This window comes from Ipomoea nil, unplaced genomic scaffold (genome assembly GCF_001879475.1).
Source record: "Ipomoea nil cultivar Tokyo-kokei standard unplaced genomic scaffold, Asagao_1.1 scaffold2159, whole genome shotgun sequence".
In the NCBI taxonomy this organism is placed as follows: Eukaryota; Viridiplantae; Streptophyta; class Magnoliopsida; order Solanales; family Convolvulaceae; genus Ipomoea; species Ipomoea nil.
In genome coordinates, this window is record NW_017618587.1 from 2372515 (window position 1) to 2389836 (window position 17322).

At 35.6% G+C, this 17322-nt stretch overlaps 3 protein-coding genes across 5 annotated transcripts; 1 reads left to right on the forward strand and 2 right to left on the reverse strand.

Moving 5' to 3' along the window:
• The first annotated feature begins 816 nt into the window (after positions 1-816).
• On the forward strand, positions 817-1475 carry LOC109149324 (snakin-1-like). The gene is made up of 2 exons (XM_019297041.1): positions 817-979; positions 1073-1475. The coding sequence occupies exons 1-2, from the start codon at positions 895-897 to the stop codon at positions 1255-1257; spliced, it is 270 nt and encodes an 89-aa protein (XP_019152586.1). The 5' UTR covers positions 817-894; the 3' UTR covers positions 1258-1475.
• Positions 1476-1825: 350 nt separating this feature from the next.
• On the reverse strand, positions 1826-5526 carry LOC109149349 (pumilio homolog 9-like). Of its 2 annotated transcripts, XM_019297072.1 has the most exons (6): positions 4242-5526; positions 4002-4164; positions 3066-3229; positions 2722-2977; positions 2321-2417; positions 1826-1906 (listed from the first exon to the last, which is right to left on the reverse strand). In XM_019297072.1, the coding sequence occupies exons 1-6, from the start codon at positions 5084-5086 to the stop codon at positions 1902-1904; spliced, it is 1530 nt and encodes a 509-aa protein (XP_019152617.1). In that variant the 5' UTR covers positions 5087-5526; the 3' UTR covers positions 1826-1901. The 2 variants fall into 2 exon arrangements, with proteins under 2 accessions (XP_019152617.1, XP_019152616.1); XM_019297071.1 differs by lacking the exon at positions 1826-1906 and having other exon boundaries at positions 1985-2417.
• Positions 5527-14000: 8474 nt separating this feature from the next.
• Positions 14001-17322, reverse strand: LOC109149761 (metal transporter Nramp2-like). Of its 2 annotated transcripts, XM_019297722.1 has the most exons (5): positions 16557-17322; positions 16106-16242; positions 15374-16026; positions 14404-14645; positions 14001-14365 (listed from the first exon to the last, which is right to left on the reverse strand). In XM_019297722.1, the coding sequence occupies exons 1-4, from the start codon at positions 17165-17167 to the stop codon at positions 14415-14417; spliced, it is 1632 nt and encodes a 543-aa protein (XP_019153267.1). In that variant the 5' UTR covers positions 17168-17322; the 3' UTR covers positions 14001-14365; positions 14404-14414. The 2 variants fall into 2 exon arrangements, with proteins under 2 accessions (XP_019153267.1, XP_019153266.1); XM_019297721.1 differs by having other exon boundaries at positions 14045-14645.

Below are 17322 nucleotides of genomic sequence, written 5' to 3' on the forward strand. Positions count from 1 at the left end.
TAAGATACCCAGAAAATTCTAGGGCACGACAGGTCACGTGAGATGGCCATGGAAACGCCGGCCGACCATTCCGTGTCTTTTTAAAGTTTTGATGCAGTGCTTCGCAGACATGGAAAAAGGGTGAAAGGAAAGGGCAAAACGGGTACCGAACGCACACAGCAATTTCTCGACTCTTCATATGAGGAAAACAAAAAAACAAAAACAGATGTAAGGTTCTTTTTAAATGGTACGCCAGAAAAAATGGGCTTAAATTTTTATATATTTTTTTGAACTTTAAACAGATGTAAGGTTATAGTATTGCCGATTCTGTAGTACCACATAGTGAGCAGCAGATCATAACAACTTCTGTACAATGGGGTCACCCATCTCAGTTCATTTCTTAAAAAAAATAGCTCAATTAGTTGATTAATTCAGAACTTTTAGACTAATTTAAAGACATATTTTATGATAAACTGCAACTCTTTATAAAGCAACGGGTTTATAATGACAGACCTAATAGATTTTGCCTTTTTCATTATATTCTTATGTGATTGGAACGGTGATAGGTTCCAATTACTTCAGCCCCCGTTTCAGTTATTATCATTGCAATTCATTATTTTTGCACCTAAGGACACGAATAACATGAAGCGAATGATAAAAATGTCGTGAAACAAGTCTCTTAAAGTAATTGGTTATTGTCTTAGAAATCAAGAAATGGTGTAGATATTAGGTTGTTCATGCGCAGGACATGTAGTGTAAGTACAAAATGTGACAGTCTGGACTCCACTCTTCATTTATTTATGTTGCATTACACTTTATTATAACTTCCTCCTACCACCTACCACCTTTCTTCTCTCCCTCTCTATATATCCCCTTTACCTTCCTTCATTTCACCATTTCCACTTGAACCTCAAAATGAAGGCACTTCTTGCAACATTGCTTCTTATCACTCTGGTTCTTGGCTCTTCATCTTTTGTTCACACCACTCTGGCTTTTTCAGGTTTTCTGCTTCTTATCTGATCTCGAGTCAAAGGATTAGTTGCATATATATATATATTCGCTTTTGCGGGGTGTAATTATGTTTTTTTTGCAGGTTTTTGCAGCTCAAAGTGCCAAGGAAGATGTGCAAAGGCTGGAGTTTTGGACAGGTGCTTGAAGTACTGTGGGATATGCTGTGAAGAGTGCAAGTGTGTGCCTTCTGGGACTTTTGGGAACAAACATGAGTGCCCTTGTTACAGGGACAAGAAGAACACAAAGGGCAAGCCAAAATGCCCTTAAGTTAAAGCAGATCAGAGTTTTGGTCTGCCATGTCTCTTAACTCTTGGTTCTTGCTACTAAACCATGGGGTTTACCAATAAATTTTAGGCTCTACTTATGGAGGGTTGATATATTAATTAACAATTAGTGAATGGGTTTCAGTGCTTATGTCTTATTCTATGTTGTAATAGCCTCCTAGTCTTCAGTGATTCAATAATGTACTCATTTTTATTATTTTTTTCTTGTCTTCTTTCTTCCGAAAATTAGTCTCTTCTGAATTAATCTCGTCTTATAAAAATACTTTTGTCTAATACAGTACATACCCGTCTAAGATAACTTTATCGGGTAGGATGCTTGCCAGTCATACTAACATGTTAGGTATCAAGCGGGATGAGATTGGTCTAAAAAGAAAGATCTTTTTGAAATAAAATGCATACCGATCACGCAAAGAAACAATTTTCTTAGTGGGCAGCTTAATTTGTGGATCGTTTAATAAAGAAAGAGAGATCTTTTATCAACTTTACAGTACAACATCCATGATTCCATGGTATGTACTCTAGCAATTGAACATGATGTGATGTAACCAAGAAATCAATGGCTGTAATTGCTTCAAGCAATTCAATCAAGAGAGTAGCTTTCCAGTGCTCTTGTCATCTTCTTCTTCATTACTCTGATTCATAAACCAGAAATAAATGAACAGATCTGATAGGAAAGAAAGTGGTTTTATACAACAAGTGATTTTTTTTTTATTAATCAAGAAAGATGTTTACAGCCCATAGCTATATATATATATCATATAACCAACAGATAGAGGAACTCAACAGTGTACAATCTAAACCCCAGATTTTACGATGGTTCTGCAATCCTCAGTTTAGGCAGACACACAAACAACAGACCATAAAGCTAATGTTTACCCACATGTCTAAATCCTAGGAAACTCTAACACAGCGAGCCGGGGAATAAGGTTGGAGCAGTGGCATCAATCCTGATCGAGCAGGCATACAAGACGGAGAGATATATATATATATAGAGAGAGAGAGAGAGAGAGGTCAATCACATGTACATCGTCTACTTCAACTCCTACCGTCGAACCAAGCAAGGATCTTCCTTCCATGCTTGTTACTTTGCATGGATGAAGCATTAACGAGGATTAGATTAACCAGTGCAGTGAACAACTCGCCCTGCATGTACAGCAATGAAAACGGTGGGTTATTAACAATCAGCAAATCGAGGTCAAGAACAAGATCACTCGGGCTAAGAGCAAATAAATGTTTAAAGATTTCCGATTTAGCCTGCTAAGAGGTCCTAAGTAATGTAAAATTAGTAGCATGAAGATTTGTATATCCTGGGAAAATAGTTATAGAAGTAGTAATTAGATCCGTAAACCTACTAGTAGCTAAAACAATGAAAACTAAGCCAATTCCACTAAGTGGAAGAAAGAATAAATGATAAATAGTAGGAAAAAGGAGTTCATTGAAAATGTACCGTCGCCACTTTCAATGCTTTCTGAATGACATAGTTTGCAAAAGGATCCACGAGAAGCATAGAAGCATTTGGGCTTGTGATCAACTCCATGATAATTTTGTTGGAGTTTTCTCCCGATTTCACAAAGAACTTCTCGACAACATTACTCGAGTATTTGTTGCACGAAAGCGTTGCAAACTTCCCCTCGAGACATTTCAGTAGTGTGTCTTCTACTCCGGGTATGTTTTGGTCAAGAAGATGCTGCACCACATAGTTGCTGGGCGAAGACGATCATGTCAGTCTCGACTCTAGATTGTGTTGGATTAAGAAATCAAGCACAAGCAAGTTTTAATTAAGAAGCTAACCCATAGGGATCTCCTGAAAGGTGCACTGCATTTGCTAATATCTCACATACCAGACGTTCTCTAACTTCTCCCCGAGCATTCTCTACACATAACTGCAGCACTCGGCATCCTCGTATGTTGGTTGCAACTCGAAAGCATTTATCTACTATCCCATTGATAAAACGCTACAAAATACAACCATTTCTTAGACTCTTACTTAATTACGATTTAAGATAAACTCCATTACCAAATACGAGATACAATTGAATCGCGGAAATGGATGTAAAAGTGACATAAAAGTGTCAATAATCAACATGTAAAAAGGGAAAAAGGTGCTCAGCAACAGTCACAGCACTAGACCAAGATGACTAACTCAAAAAGTAAACCTAGCCCTTGTAGAATCATCATCCACAATAACAAAAGTAAACCTCGAGGTTTCTCACCACTAAAGAAAATCAAAAGCATAAGCCTGGTTGCTTTAGTAAATTCATGCCACTAAAGTTAAAGAAAGTATTTTTTTTAAAAGCAGATTTCCCTTCCCAATTAATCAGATAAAAAACCGGGAATTGAATTTGAGAAGGGGAATGCCAGTGTGACATGTATTTAACTCTTTCCATGATCTTGGAAAATAACAGCTAAGCTACCCCTAATGATTAGGTCACACATAATCAGCTAATTAAACATATGTCTTGCAAGTGGAACGAGTATTTTACTTATCCCCACAAAGATAAACAAATAAGTAATCTAATAAGCTCACAAACACCTATTGTTATTTCCTATACTCCAAAAACCGAACAAATTCAACTCTCACACATTGTCTCTACCAAAACGTGTTACTCACCAACTCTGTAAGCAAGCAGGAACAGTGCAAAATATGGCAATATAAAGTAGAACAAATCAACATTTTTTAGTCATATATATAGATATATATTCTTCGATTAGTCCCATATTATTTACCTCATTGAATTCAAAGGGGAAGTTGTTCAAGCAGTATAAAACCACAAGGTGGCCATTGGTGTCACAGGCCAATGTAACAGCACCCAGACTAAGAGCAGTCATGACCATGAACCTTTGTTCAAAAGAGCTAAGAACTTCCAGCATTTTATGCATAGCTCGAGCCCTAGTAAACAATAGTTTAATTAAGTTTAATCCTAAAAATTATAAATTTCAAGAACCTTGAGAATTAAGCTAGCTTACCCAAAAGAGTTGAGGCATATATAAACCAGGTCATATGGATTCATGGTTAATGCCAGAATAATCCTGAGTTTCTGTTCATCGGAGCATAGTGAGAAGAGCTTCTGGATCAGGTAACTGCCGGATTGATGGTTCATCAGATCAACCAAAGAATCAATAACCTCGGACAAGACGACCTCGATTTCTTCGGTTGTCCAGAAGTTTAAACTGTGTTGCAAAATCCGGCAACCGGTTTGGTCTTTTCCAAGGGAAATGATTTTGCCCCTTAAATCTTCAAGATTTAGCAGTGAACATTGGTGCTTCCGGTGATGAACTTCAGGCGAAATGCTCCGAATTGGGAAGTTTGGAGTGGGGTTTCTGTGCAAGGGTTTCTTGCAGAGCAAGAAAGGGTAGTGATCATGGAAAAAGCTTTCGCCATTGTTGAACGGCGACGGCGGCGGAAGGGGAGAGGCGGCGCTTCCGTGATTTGAGCTGCCACCGAGGTCCGCAGCTACAGGGGTCAAATTCCTAGCCTGGCCCACATTAGAATCCTGGTGGGCTCCACCAAAGCCCAGGAGAAAATCGCCATAACCATTCTGGGCCACCCTCCGCATCGTCAGCAAACCCTCCACATTGCCTCCTCCCTGTAGCTGCTGATACGCAATCGGAGGGTCCAATCGCGACCCGGCCGCCACGTCGGACACGCCTCTTGAAGAACCAATGACCGGCGTCATCTGACGATGACGATCACCGTCAAACTCCGATGAAATGGTCAGCCGAGAAATGGCCGATTGGAGAGCTAAATCCGCACTCTCCTCCGCCGGAAAAAAATAAGGGCTTGGGGCCCCCCATTGCCGCTGCTCCTCCATAATCCTCACAGCAAATAAAACAAGATTGTTTCAAAAGCCAATACAACTTACGAGTACAAGACAATATCCCCTCCTAGCCCTAAAACAACAACGGAGAACGGCAAAGAAAGTCACCGGCGGCTTGCTTGCAGAGTCAATAAACCAGAAACCCTTCACAATTCCACACTAAAAAACTTGAATTTTCACTCTTTCTTCTTCTTTTTCTTTCAGAACGAATTAAAACTGGGAGATCATAGAATGGGTTGAGGCCAGAGGATTTTACTCTGGGCAGTATAAATAGAGGGTTTATTACTCTAAAATTGACGGAAAAGTTAAGGTGTATAGAAGCGCATCATAAGATGAAATTACATATACGTATTTTATGTGTATGGATACATAGAGAGAGAGAGAAACACTGATAAATGATGAATGGAGAGTGAAGAGCTAAGGTGGAAGACAAAGAGTGGGAAGAAGAGAGAGAGAGAGAGAGAGAGAGTGAGTGAGTGCCATGCAATATATAGAAACAAAGTCTTTTCCATCTCTCATACGAATACGTATACGCGACGCGTCGTCTCGATCAGTTGCTTCCGTGCAATTTCAGGCCTCTTTATTCTTATAACCAAAGTCATACTTATAACAATTAATGGATTAATTGTCACTAACTTAGTTTGAATTATCTCATTTTAATTTAAACTTTATAATAAGGTAATTGGTTCCGTTTTGACAAATGGATACTGTTGGTTTCTAGAGTTACGGGGACAGCCTACCGGCAAGCCAACACTATCAGAAAATGTGAACGGAGTTGTCGGAAACAGCAAGATGCTTCTTAACTCACGCGTGTATACTCAAAATGCTTAACACCTTCTACAGTGCCTTTGCTGGTTTTTTATACAAGTCGGTGTGACCGTTGCACTCAGCCACTCATTAACACAAATAAATGAAGTAATTAAAAATCATAAATGTTATTTTATCATTATTGGCTTGTCATTTCCCTCAGCAATCTGTCTCATCATTACCACTAACTCCACCATAACAGCCACTTCACTGGATCACTTAGATCATTTTGCTCCCGAACACGTTTTATCGACTCCTTCCACTACTCGACCACATTTTTCCGGCTCCTTCCTGTACTCAACCATATCTTAATAGCTCCTTTGTGCACTCGGCCACATCTTTTCGGTTCCTTCATATACCCGGTCATATCCCGCCTGACTCCTTCCTCTGCCTGGCCACATAAGACTAACTACTGCACGCAGTCGATTCTTCTAGCCACTTGACCGGATGGATCACTTTCTCTCTCGTCCTACCATTTGGCTGGTTACTTCACTCTTTCAGCTTCTTTATCCGAACGGTTTTCCTACTCACTCAGGCCCTCCTACGACCACCTATTATGAGAAGAAGTCGTTTCCTTCACCCAAGCGAGTGACTAACATGATCCGGCCGACTCCTTATTTATCCATCTCCTTCTTGATTGGTCTCACTACTTGTGATAACCCGCCTCCATCTTGTAACCGCTTTCCGCCTTCTCTGACCGATATGATCTCTGATGTCTCCTGATAGCTCATTTCCCCCGTTATTCTGTCCGATATCGTTATCTTTCCTATCTTGAGTCAATATCCCATCACATAATTTAGATTTGAATATTTTTTTTTTTGAATGCAGTTTAGATTTGAATATAAAGTAGGTATATTCTTAAATTTTTTAACTTTTGAAATTCATTCTGAATTATGTTGTGCTCATCTATATGTATGTAGATATATAAACTACTGGATTCTAAAAGATCAAGAACATGAGTTGGGTTTGATTATGAACCTTAACCTAGATTATGAACATCTCAATTATTATTAATTTATTATTATTATTAAGAAACTTACACTCAATCTTACTCAAAAAATAAATCTCCACTGAAACTCTCTAATTGAATGTTATCTAACAAGATGTTTAATATTAAATATTATACACCTAACATGTTAATCGAGTCAATTTATATATCAACACATTATAATATATTTGTTATATGAGTTGCCTACTAGGACCCAAAATCACGGTCGATGATGTAAAACTATAATCAGGGAACGATCCACCAATATAATGGCAGGACATGCATCACGTACTTGTAAAAGGTACTATATATTATGATTATTCATGCTTCTTCCATTATAAAATTTGATTGAAATGGAATAACAAAACTATGGAATTCCATCTTTCTTATGTCATAAATGCAATAAATTCACAGATGCTTTCTTTAAAAAAAAAAAAAAAAAAAAAAGGACCGCAATAGTTTTCGATCTATATATTAAATGTTCACAATTTGTATACTATGAACACACAATGTTAATATATATGTCTTCTTTTTTTTTTTTTACTAATGATAACTTTATTACATTGTAGTATCTAACATGTATATAATTGATTTCTTTGTTTTGTACTCACAAGTCCCTTTCAAATACTGCAGTCACACAATATTAACATATTAGAATTTGATTACCTTATATTGTATTCACAAATTTCATTCTACAGTTGTTATGTATTTTGACTTAAAAACACAATTTATATTTCAGAACTTCACAATTCCAAATAATTAAATACACAATTTATATACCAGGACTACGTGGTCTAATGGTATCCGGATTGGACTTCCAATTGGAAGGTTATGAGTTCAAGCCTCAGTGGAGGCGTTATTGGTTCTTTGTGTTTCAGTAGGTTGAGAAAGTATATGAACAGATACTACAATGTAATAGAGCCAGTAACTTACCTGTTTAGGATCAGGGTTCACCTTGCAAGGTGGACCCTGGTCCATGGTATAACAACTCCCGCGGGGACCGGCACCGTCTTTGTTGACGGTCTAAACCTTAATAATTCATTATTGTTTTTATTTATCAAGTTTTGATGATCCATTTTTGTTTGTTGCTCAATATATGTTGTTGTTTGTCATGGTACAAATTATTGTACTAGGAATTCATGTCTAAATTATTCCCATCCCCTTTTAGGTAATTATATTGCGTAATGAGTCGGGGAACAGTGGCATATATATATGCCAACTTTCTTCAAAACAACATTAGCTTCATTATATTCTTCCACCAACTTAACATCACATGCACCAAGTAACTTCCTAATAGTGGTGTGCCAAATTTTAGTCCTAGCTCGAAGATGATGAGTTTAATTATATTATTACCAATGGAGAGATTATTATGACATACATTTCTTTGCTATGAGCAGTTGATGAGCACCAAACCGATTAATATATAACACTTAATTAGGTTAACGCGTAAACTATTGAGACACATTTCGTAATTTAACTTCTATACCTAAGCTTCAAGATAAAGATAAGAATAGCTAGGTAAGAACGTTTAAGTTTTAAGTTAAGATTAAAGTTGATATATCCGACAATATTATACTAAGTTAGTTTAAGGTTATAAATTAATGATTTAAATTTGTCACAGTATATGTATGTGTACACACACACATATCTATATAAATAAAATCACTATAAAATCACATTTGTAGGTGTTTGATCAATGAGAATAATGGGGAAGACGGGCAGAAACTAGACGCAAGTCTATGGGATTTATAGCGTCAGCGATTAACAAACTCTTCATTTTCTCTTAATATGATTTTTCTTTTGTTTAGATATTGAAAATCTTTTTTTGGGATGACAATTTTGCCCCTAAAATATAAAATCAGACAACATTTTGGGCCGGAAAGACCAAAACTGATAAAAATAACAAAGTTAGGCACCAAAATTGAAAAAAGAAAAATAAAGTTGTATACCAAAAGTGATAAGACCTCAAAAGTCGTGAGAACAAAAGTGAAATTAATTAATTAATTATTAATTTTATATATATATATATATATATATATATATATATATATATATATATATATATATATATATATATATATATATATATATATATATATATATATATATATGCGGGTTCAGGTGCGGCAGTGTCTTACGGTGCGGTTATTTCTTACGGTGCGGCAACACCAATAGTTCACCAAATATGCACCATCAACGTTAGGAAATACACCACACAAAACAGAGTAAACAGAGCCCTGCATCACCAAACACACACCATTAGGTGTGAGTAAAAACACCATACACTGTTCGGAAATACACCATTGGGGGTGGTGAGTTATATGGTGTGTTTTTTTGAGTCTGTGGTGTATTTTGTGATGTTTTATTACATTTCATTGGGGTGTGTTTTTATTACACTGTTGGTGCATATTGTTAACACTGTTGGTGTATTCTGGAATTTGACCGCACCGCCGCACCGTAAGACCCCGCCGCATATGAGCGCTCTTCTATATATATATATATATATATATATATATATATATATATATATATATATATATATATATATATATAGCAAAAACTTGTGTGGCATACATAGGTCACTGCCTGGCATATATATATTATATATATCAATGGACTTGACTACTACAATAGTACAATGGACTTGACTAAAGTCGTGCATGATTGACTCCAAAATGAACGCGTAATGAAAATTACGAAGTAAGACTCAAGTTGGTTCGTAACGATCCATTTCAGGTAATTAAGTGGTCGCAACGGCCTCTTCTTACCCTCCCAAATTTGGCAAATTATTCTACTCATCTATAGACTATAGTATCTCATCAACCTAACTTCCTTGCTCACAACGTAACCACTTGAGACAATTAGCAAATACAATTTTACAGTCAAAAGTTTAATCAACCCTCCCCTGATCAAAAGTCAAAATTTATGATTCCGACTCTATTTAAGTTTATCAGATTTTGTTGATTTGATAATCACGAGATTATAAATTCAACTCTTAATCAAAGTCTTTTTAGTTTGAGTTGATCTTTATCAATGCACAATGATATGGATTTAACGAGTTTCCTTCATTACTCCAAAAAAAAATCAGATTATATATGTGTACATACTAGAGCTGTAATATTTAAATAAACTTTTAGCGGTGACCTTTAACATATTGTTGACACCTCAATCGTTAGATTTTCAAGTCGTCAATAGTAATATTAATAATCTTTTTTATACGCGATGTGCAAAAACATATACCTAATATTTATATTTTTAAAAATAACTAATAAATTCTTACTAATTAAAATCTATATGAAATTAAATTTATTTATTATATTAATCTAATATATAATGTTTGCAAATATTATTATCATTAAGGAATATAAGAAAATATATGGTGGATGCATGTGCATAGTAACAATAATTAAAAAAGATAACGGAAGTTATAACGGTATGGGTATTTTTTGTCCAAAAAATTGTGTAGTACAACTCTAAAAGCACAATGTACAAAATGATTATGCACTAAAAACATGGACATAAATTAGGGATATAACTTTGATTGAGACTTCTCATTTGGTAAATGGTTGTTAGCTGTTGGTTGATTGGGTTAATTAGATGGTATAACTAGTTGATAACATTAGCTGATTGTTGAAAGGTGTTTGGTAAATTAGTTGTTAGCTGATAGCTGTTTGACATAATTTCTTTTCTCAAAAAACTAATTAAAAAAATTGCTTTGAGAGTAGCTTTTTAAATTTTAGCAATTTAGAGTTACAAAAAGCTAATTAACCAAACATTTATATTAATTTTTTAATCAAGTCAAACAACTAATAGTGATCAAATAAGTCAAAACTGGTTAGCCTGTCTATAAGCTAACTATTTTACCAAATAGGGTATAATGTTTTTAGATTTGAATACTATAATCATATTTTTTTCACAATTAATTTATTTGTATTTTCCCATGAACAAAAATAGATTTGTAATATCGTTAATAATATTTAAGTGTAAAGTAATAATAGAATAATATTTTGATACGTTTAAGTGCAAAGAAGTATAGGATGGTATCATGGTTACTATGGCAACACTGTATTTTGAATTTTTGTGGCTCCATTTTTATAAATAAATATAATTATGCTCAATTAATTAGGAGAGATCATATAAGTGAAAATTAAATTGTAATTTTGGTAATCAAAGAAATTTGGTGTGAAAGTTGTAAAAATAATGGAGGAAGGAAGAATATTGTTTTCAATTTTCACATCTATGACCCGTTGAGCTGTCCATGCAGGCAAGGAAGAAAGAATATTGTCCTCTTCAATGGTGGTGCGTGATTTGAGAAAAAAAGACCGATAAGTTTTAGACAAGATAGAAAGAGACATGAAGGAATGTGAACTTAATTAATTGCATTTTTTTTTCTTAAGCAACTAGATCAAAAATAGATATTAGGTCTTCAAAATTTGAGGTCGTGTACTATTAGGTATTGTGCACGAGTCAAAATCAGCCTTAACTATGGTAGCACTGAATGAGCAAATGAATGACTCTCAACAAGAGTATCAATTACCAAGTATTCAAGTTTAAGTAAATAGTTCACGTATTAAAATTGTATAAAATTGTATTGTATTTAAGCGATAATAAATTACTCTTATATCGTATTTAAACAATAATAAATTACTATTTACAAAAAAAAAAAAAAATGATAAACATACGTAAATTTTCCTTTTGCATATTTACTATTTAGTGCAGTCTCAAAGACTCATACAAACCGTTTCGGTCAAGCGGTCTTGACGCGTGCACGTCATTATGATGTCATCATTCTAAATTTGGCATATTATTTTTCCTTGTACACGTTATGTATTTGACCATGCTAGCTTCCATTCAACTTCAAATCATACACAATAATTGTATGACTCTAAGTTATGTTTTTTTTTTTTTTTTTAAATCACGAGAAAATCTGCTGTAACTATTTAGGGTGTATATGAATAAACTATCATTTGTGTATAATAATTTATAAACTACATTGAAAATGTAATAACATTTAAATAAACTTTTTTTACAATGCTTCATATACTATTGGCACCTTATTTGATGAGTCCAAAGATTTAGATAACACACTAGTAATAGTGGTCTTGTTCGAATACTAACACTGTTGTGATATTGATGAGTCACATTTCTGTGCAATTGTCTCACTAATTTTAATTTGTGTGACGGGTTGCATATAAGCTATTCTCTTGTTACTTGTGATATAAATCATGATACTTATTAAAGAAAGTTTAATATTAATTTAAAATTGACGAAATATCTGATAAGTCCAATATTTTTGTTGCTCCCTAGCTAACTCCGTTGTGGTCGCAACTCGGGAGTAGGGGCCTGGTGACAATATAATTGAGCAAGGTACTACACCCGACCGGTGCTATTATTCTAACCTATAGAAGTCAAAGCACTTAACACAGTCAAATAGTAACACCCAAGCAGAGCATGCATGTGGAGTGCATGTCAATTACTAAGGAGTTGTGACACTTAGTGATGGGAGCCGTTGCACGTATTAGGAGGTCGTCGTGCTCATTACTCATTAATATTGCAATTGTTACCACAAACATAAAGGCCTGACACCATGTAACAACAAGGGGGGACACGCTCACAAAACTTGTACTCAACACTCATAACAATACACTAACAACTTACTTGTTACTCATTTCTGATATGAATATACTCCGGTAGCATATTTACCATAAAAAAATAAATAAATTGTTACTTATAATAATTATTATAATATTTATATGTAAAATTGTGATACTATTTAAGGTAAAATGATTGTTATTAATGATAAATATTATAATACTTATAACTGAAATTGTGATACTTATAAAGTGTAATTCTAATTTAAATATTGTAATACTTATATGTGAAATGTTGTGTATGAAAGAAATTGTAATATTTATTGTATAAATTTTAATATTACTTTGTGTTAAAAATAAACCATTACTTATGATAGATATTGTAATACTTATATATGAAATAATGATACTATTTAAGGTAAAAATTAATTGTTACTAATAATAAATATTGAAATACTTATAGATAAAATTGTAATACTTACACACTAAATCATTTACAACTCAACATGTTTAATAGACAAGAATTAATAAGTCAGTGTCACACAAGTTTTTACCTAGAATAATAATGGTGTGTATAACGAAATTTATGCATCTTAACATATATTTATGTTGGTCAATTACAAGGTCTTTAATGTATATTTAATGACACCCGTGTCATATAATTATATCTTTCGAGCAACATTTAGTGCTAGTTTGTAAGATGTAGTCAGCCAATCCATATATAACAAACTGCGATAAAATTATGAATAATTGACTATTATCTAAATGGAAAGACATTATATTAATAGAAAAATAAATTAATAGTTAGCAGGAGTTTCTCACGACACCTAATATTGACTATTCTTTTTTTTTACTAACTTTGTTACATTGTAGTATATGTTCATTTGATCTCTACCTTTTTAACCTAATGAAACATAAAGAGTCACAAACTATTTCAAACTATTATGATTGACAATTTTTTTTTAATTTTTTTTTCAAATTTTTTATTTCTATGAGAATTTTTTTTAGTTAATTCATGCAACAATTCTTATGACAGGTCAAAGGGTAAATCATGATGATAGAATTGATCAACCTAGTTATATAGGCTAAAATTTAGTTACATAGGCTAAAATTTTTACTTACTGCGCACAAGAAGTCTACTAATTTAGAGCGATCGCTCTCACATTATTATTGGTGAGACTCGATCATTGATCTTTTGTGACAAATTTCACATATGTGATACTAATACTATGATATGAATTCAATCCATTTTAAAATATTTAATGAACATTAATAAAAAATGATAAATCCCATAAACCAAACATGTAATTATCGAAAAGCAAAGCTTATTAGATTATGTTGGGTTGGTTGACTAATTAAGTTGTGTTCTAAACACAAAAGATAATAGTTTAATATGAGTATTAGATTAGGACGTCAATTCACATATCAAATCATACAAGTGATATATATAACTAATAAATGCCATTGAAGCAAAGTGTCATATTCACAAGCAAATGAGGAATTTTGGTTCCAACACAATAAATGCTCACAATGGGTTTGAATAGAAAGAACAGAGAAATGGTCCCATGGACAATAAAGAAGCAGCAAAACTTTTCAATTGTATTAAAGTTTCTCTGGGTAATCACTATCAACAGAAACCAAAACACTGAGAGTTACTCTCTATACCTACTCCAAACGCAAACCTCGTTGTACAATAGTGGCGGGAGCTCAGCAGCAGCGCCTTTTGTCCAGCCTGAAATGTGCTCGTTCCCGTCCTCTATGAGATACATGTAAAAATACAAAATATCATTCGTATGCGTATGCCTATACTCGCTGTTAGTTTGAAAGGTGTGTTTCAGTCCCGAAAGTAATGGTGTATGTAATATGTTGTGTGTTCTACTTCACAAATGGCGAGATGCTGGCATGATACTCCAATCTTGAACCAAGAATGGCGGTGTTATGTCCCGTTTCCAGCATAATTATACCCTTTGTTGAGCCAAAGATTGAACCAATTGGCAACAGGGCCACCACCATGCAAGATAAGGTATAAAATGAATGCGATGTAACCAGCAGTCCCAGCACAGACCAGGAAACCAAACAGCAATCCATTCACTTCCAAGACGAAAAAGTCCAGCAAAAGATACCCGTTAATCACCATCACCAGGATTGCAACAGTCCATGCAAATTTCTACAGTAAAAGTTATGCAAGAATTATGGTGTTAGACACTGCCAAATAATCACACTACACAAACATATACGTGCGTGAGCATCAGAATTGTTGAAAATTTAAAATATGCTTTGCTTTACAATGAAAAGGATAGTTCAGATTGTTGTTCATTGCATAAAGTGTTTATTTTTGACAGGATAAGCCCCATCAGAAAAATTGCAATTTCAACTGAACAAATGTGAAGTCTGAAAACCTTGCGTAAAGCATATTTTAACCCCATCCCCTATCCAAAAAGCCGGAATAAGTTCCATATGCTTCATCAACAAATTTAGGCAATTAAATGCCACTTCGAATGGCAGGCAACAAGTATTTGACCAGCTGTTAAATCCCCCTCTTTTCTCTTCTAAGATTCTGATGTCAAGTATTACCTCTTCACACCCCGTTCTAATATACTAAATCTTAAAGATTATGTAACTCCACCCCGCTTCCCTGATTGAGCTCTTATGAACCAGAGTAACAGTATCTCTATTTCATATGGTCATATTTCTATGAGTGAAAGGGTAAAATTCAAGATACAAAAATGGTCTAGATAGTTTCGTTTTCTTCTGTTGATTCTTGTTCTTGCTTAATATGATAATAAATTTCAAAAAACTTTTAGCTGACTTATTATTTACTAACTACTATCTGTTTCAGGTACTGTCGAACTGAGCAGATTAACTGTGGTAAATTAACTGGTATTGATTACTTACCTCAATGATAGGCCTGATTCTGAAGGTTCCCATCACCTCCTCCTTAGAGACCAAAGTCAGAAGTGGGATGAGTGCAAAAGGGATTTGAATAGACTGCAACACATTAAGCCATTCGTTTAGCACATCCAACGATGATTCTGTTCTATGGAAAACCAGAGCCACAACTATCGTAGGCAAAATGGCACAGCTCCTAGTGATCAGAGCCCTCAGCCATTTCTTCAAGCGAAGATCCAGAAAACCACCCATGATAAATTGCCCCGCATAAGTACCCGTTATAGTACTACTTTGACCAGCTGCCAGTAATCCGATACCCCAAATGTAGAGGATTGGGAACAGCCCCCCGCCATATTTCTCTTCAAGATACTGTCCCGCATTGACTAGGCCTATATTATCAGCCTGTTTACTGCCATAGAATCCCTTGGCGAAAACAGTCGTAACAAACAAATTGATCAAGAAAGACACAAGAAGGGCAAGAGATGATTCTATGGTGTAATAATTCAACGCCTCCTGAACCTGACCTTTCTTCTTGGGATTAATCTCCCTAGACTGTACCAAAGCTGAATGCAAAAACACATTATGAGGCATTATTACACACCCCACAACTCCAACAGCCTGGCGAATGGTTCTTGAACTAAGTCTCGGAATCAAAAGACCTGTCAAGGGGAAAACGAAACCAGTCAGAAAAAGAAGCACATAAATTAATTACAGAGTAATTGAACTAAGAAATATAACCTGTTAAAAGTTCCTTCCCACTTGGTCTCGCATCTCCAAACATCCAGGCAAAGGAGAGAGCCATAGTTGAAATAAGAACAGCAAAAACAGCTTCCAGCTTCCTCACTCCATAGTTCTCCAGAACCAAAATAAAGAAACTGTCAATAAAAGATCAGACAAAAATAGTTCAGTAAAAGCACTGATCCACCAGTAACACACAGTTATATAACATATAACCAACATTCTTGATTTCAACTCTAATACACTATAATCTATTCATCTTAAAGACATTACCATTAACTAATCAAGAAGATTGAAACTAATCAGCATCATAATTTGTATAGTACACTTGCCAATTTATTATCAAACTTAAAAGGAAGTAATTTCACATCATCCTAATCATCCAATCAGAGTCAACGAAACAAATTATCCTATTGCGTGTGAGAAAATGAACAGATCAAGAATTTATTACCAATCAGAAGCTGTAATTACGACGCCGGCCCAGAGTGGAATAACCCCACGGCTGAGAATCTTAATGGCTATGGCACTACCAATAACCTCCTGAACATCTGCTCCAATCAGGGCCAACTCCGCCATGAACCAGAGCAATAGCCCGGCCCAATACGGATACTCCTCCCGACAGAGCTCCGCCAGGTGCCGGCCAGTGGCGACGCCGACTCTGGCGGAGAGAAGCTGAATCAGCAGGCCCATGGCGGTGGCCCACATGAGCAGCCATAGGAGCGAGTAGCCGGCAATCGCTCCCGATTGCAGATCCCCCTCGAGATTCCCCGGATCCAGAAACGCTATGCTCATCAAAAACCCCGGCCCGGTGAACCGCCATAGCTGCCTCCATGAAAAGGGAGGGACGGTGCTGCAATCAACGCCGTCGGCCGTCTCCGATTCGATATCAACGGCCCCAACTTTCTCCTCCCGCGATTCATACTCGATTCCCGCCTCATCATCCTTCTCCGCTTTCCCTTCCGCCAACGGCAACGTTGACGGGGAGGACGGGAGGAGGCTCCGGTACTCTTCGCCTTCGGAATTCAAGGGCGGCGTAGATTCTTCTAATGGAGCCGAGCTCATTATATCATTGTCCCCCCGCTCGGCTCAATTCCTCGTGAAGAAAGAAAGAAAATACGGGACTACGTTAATGGCGTCCGAAATGAGTCCCTAATTTTCAGATAAAAAACGTGACGGTGGTGGTGGCGGCAGCGGCGACGAATCCGCGACGTCCGTCT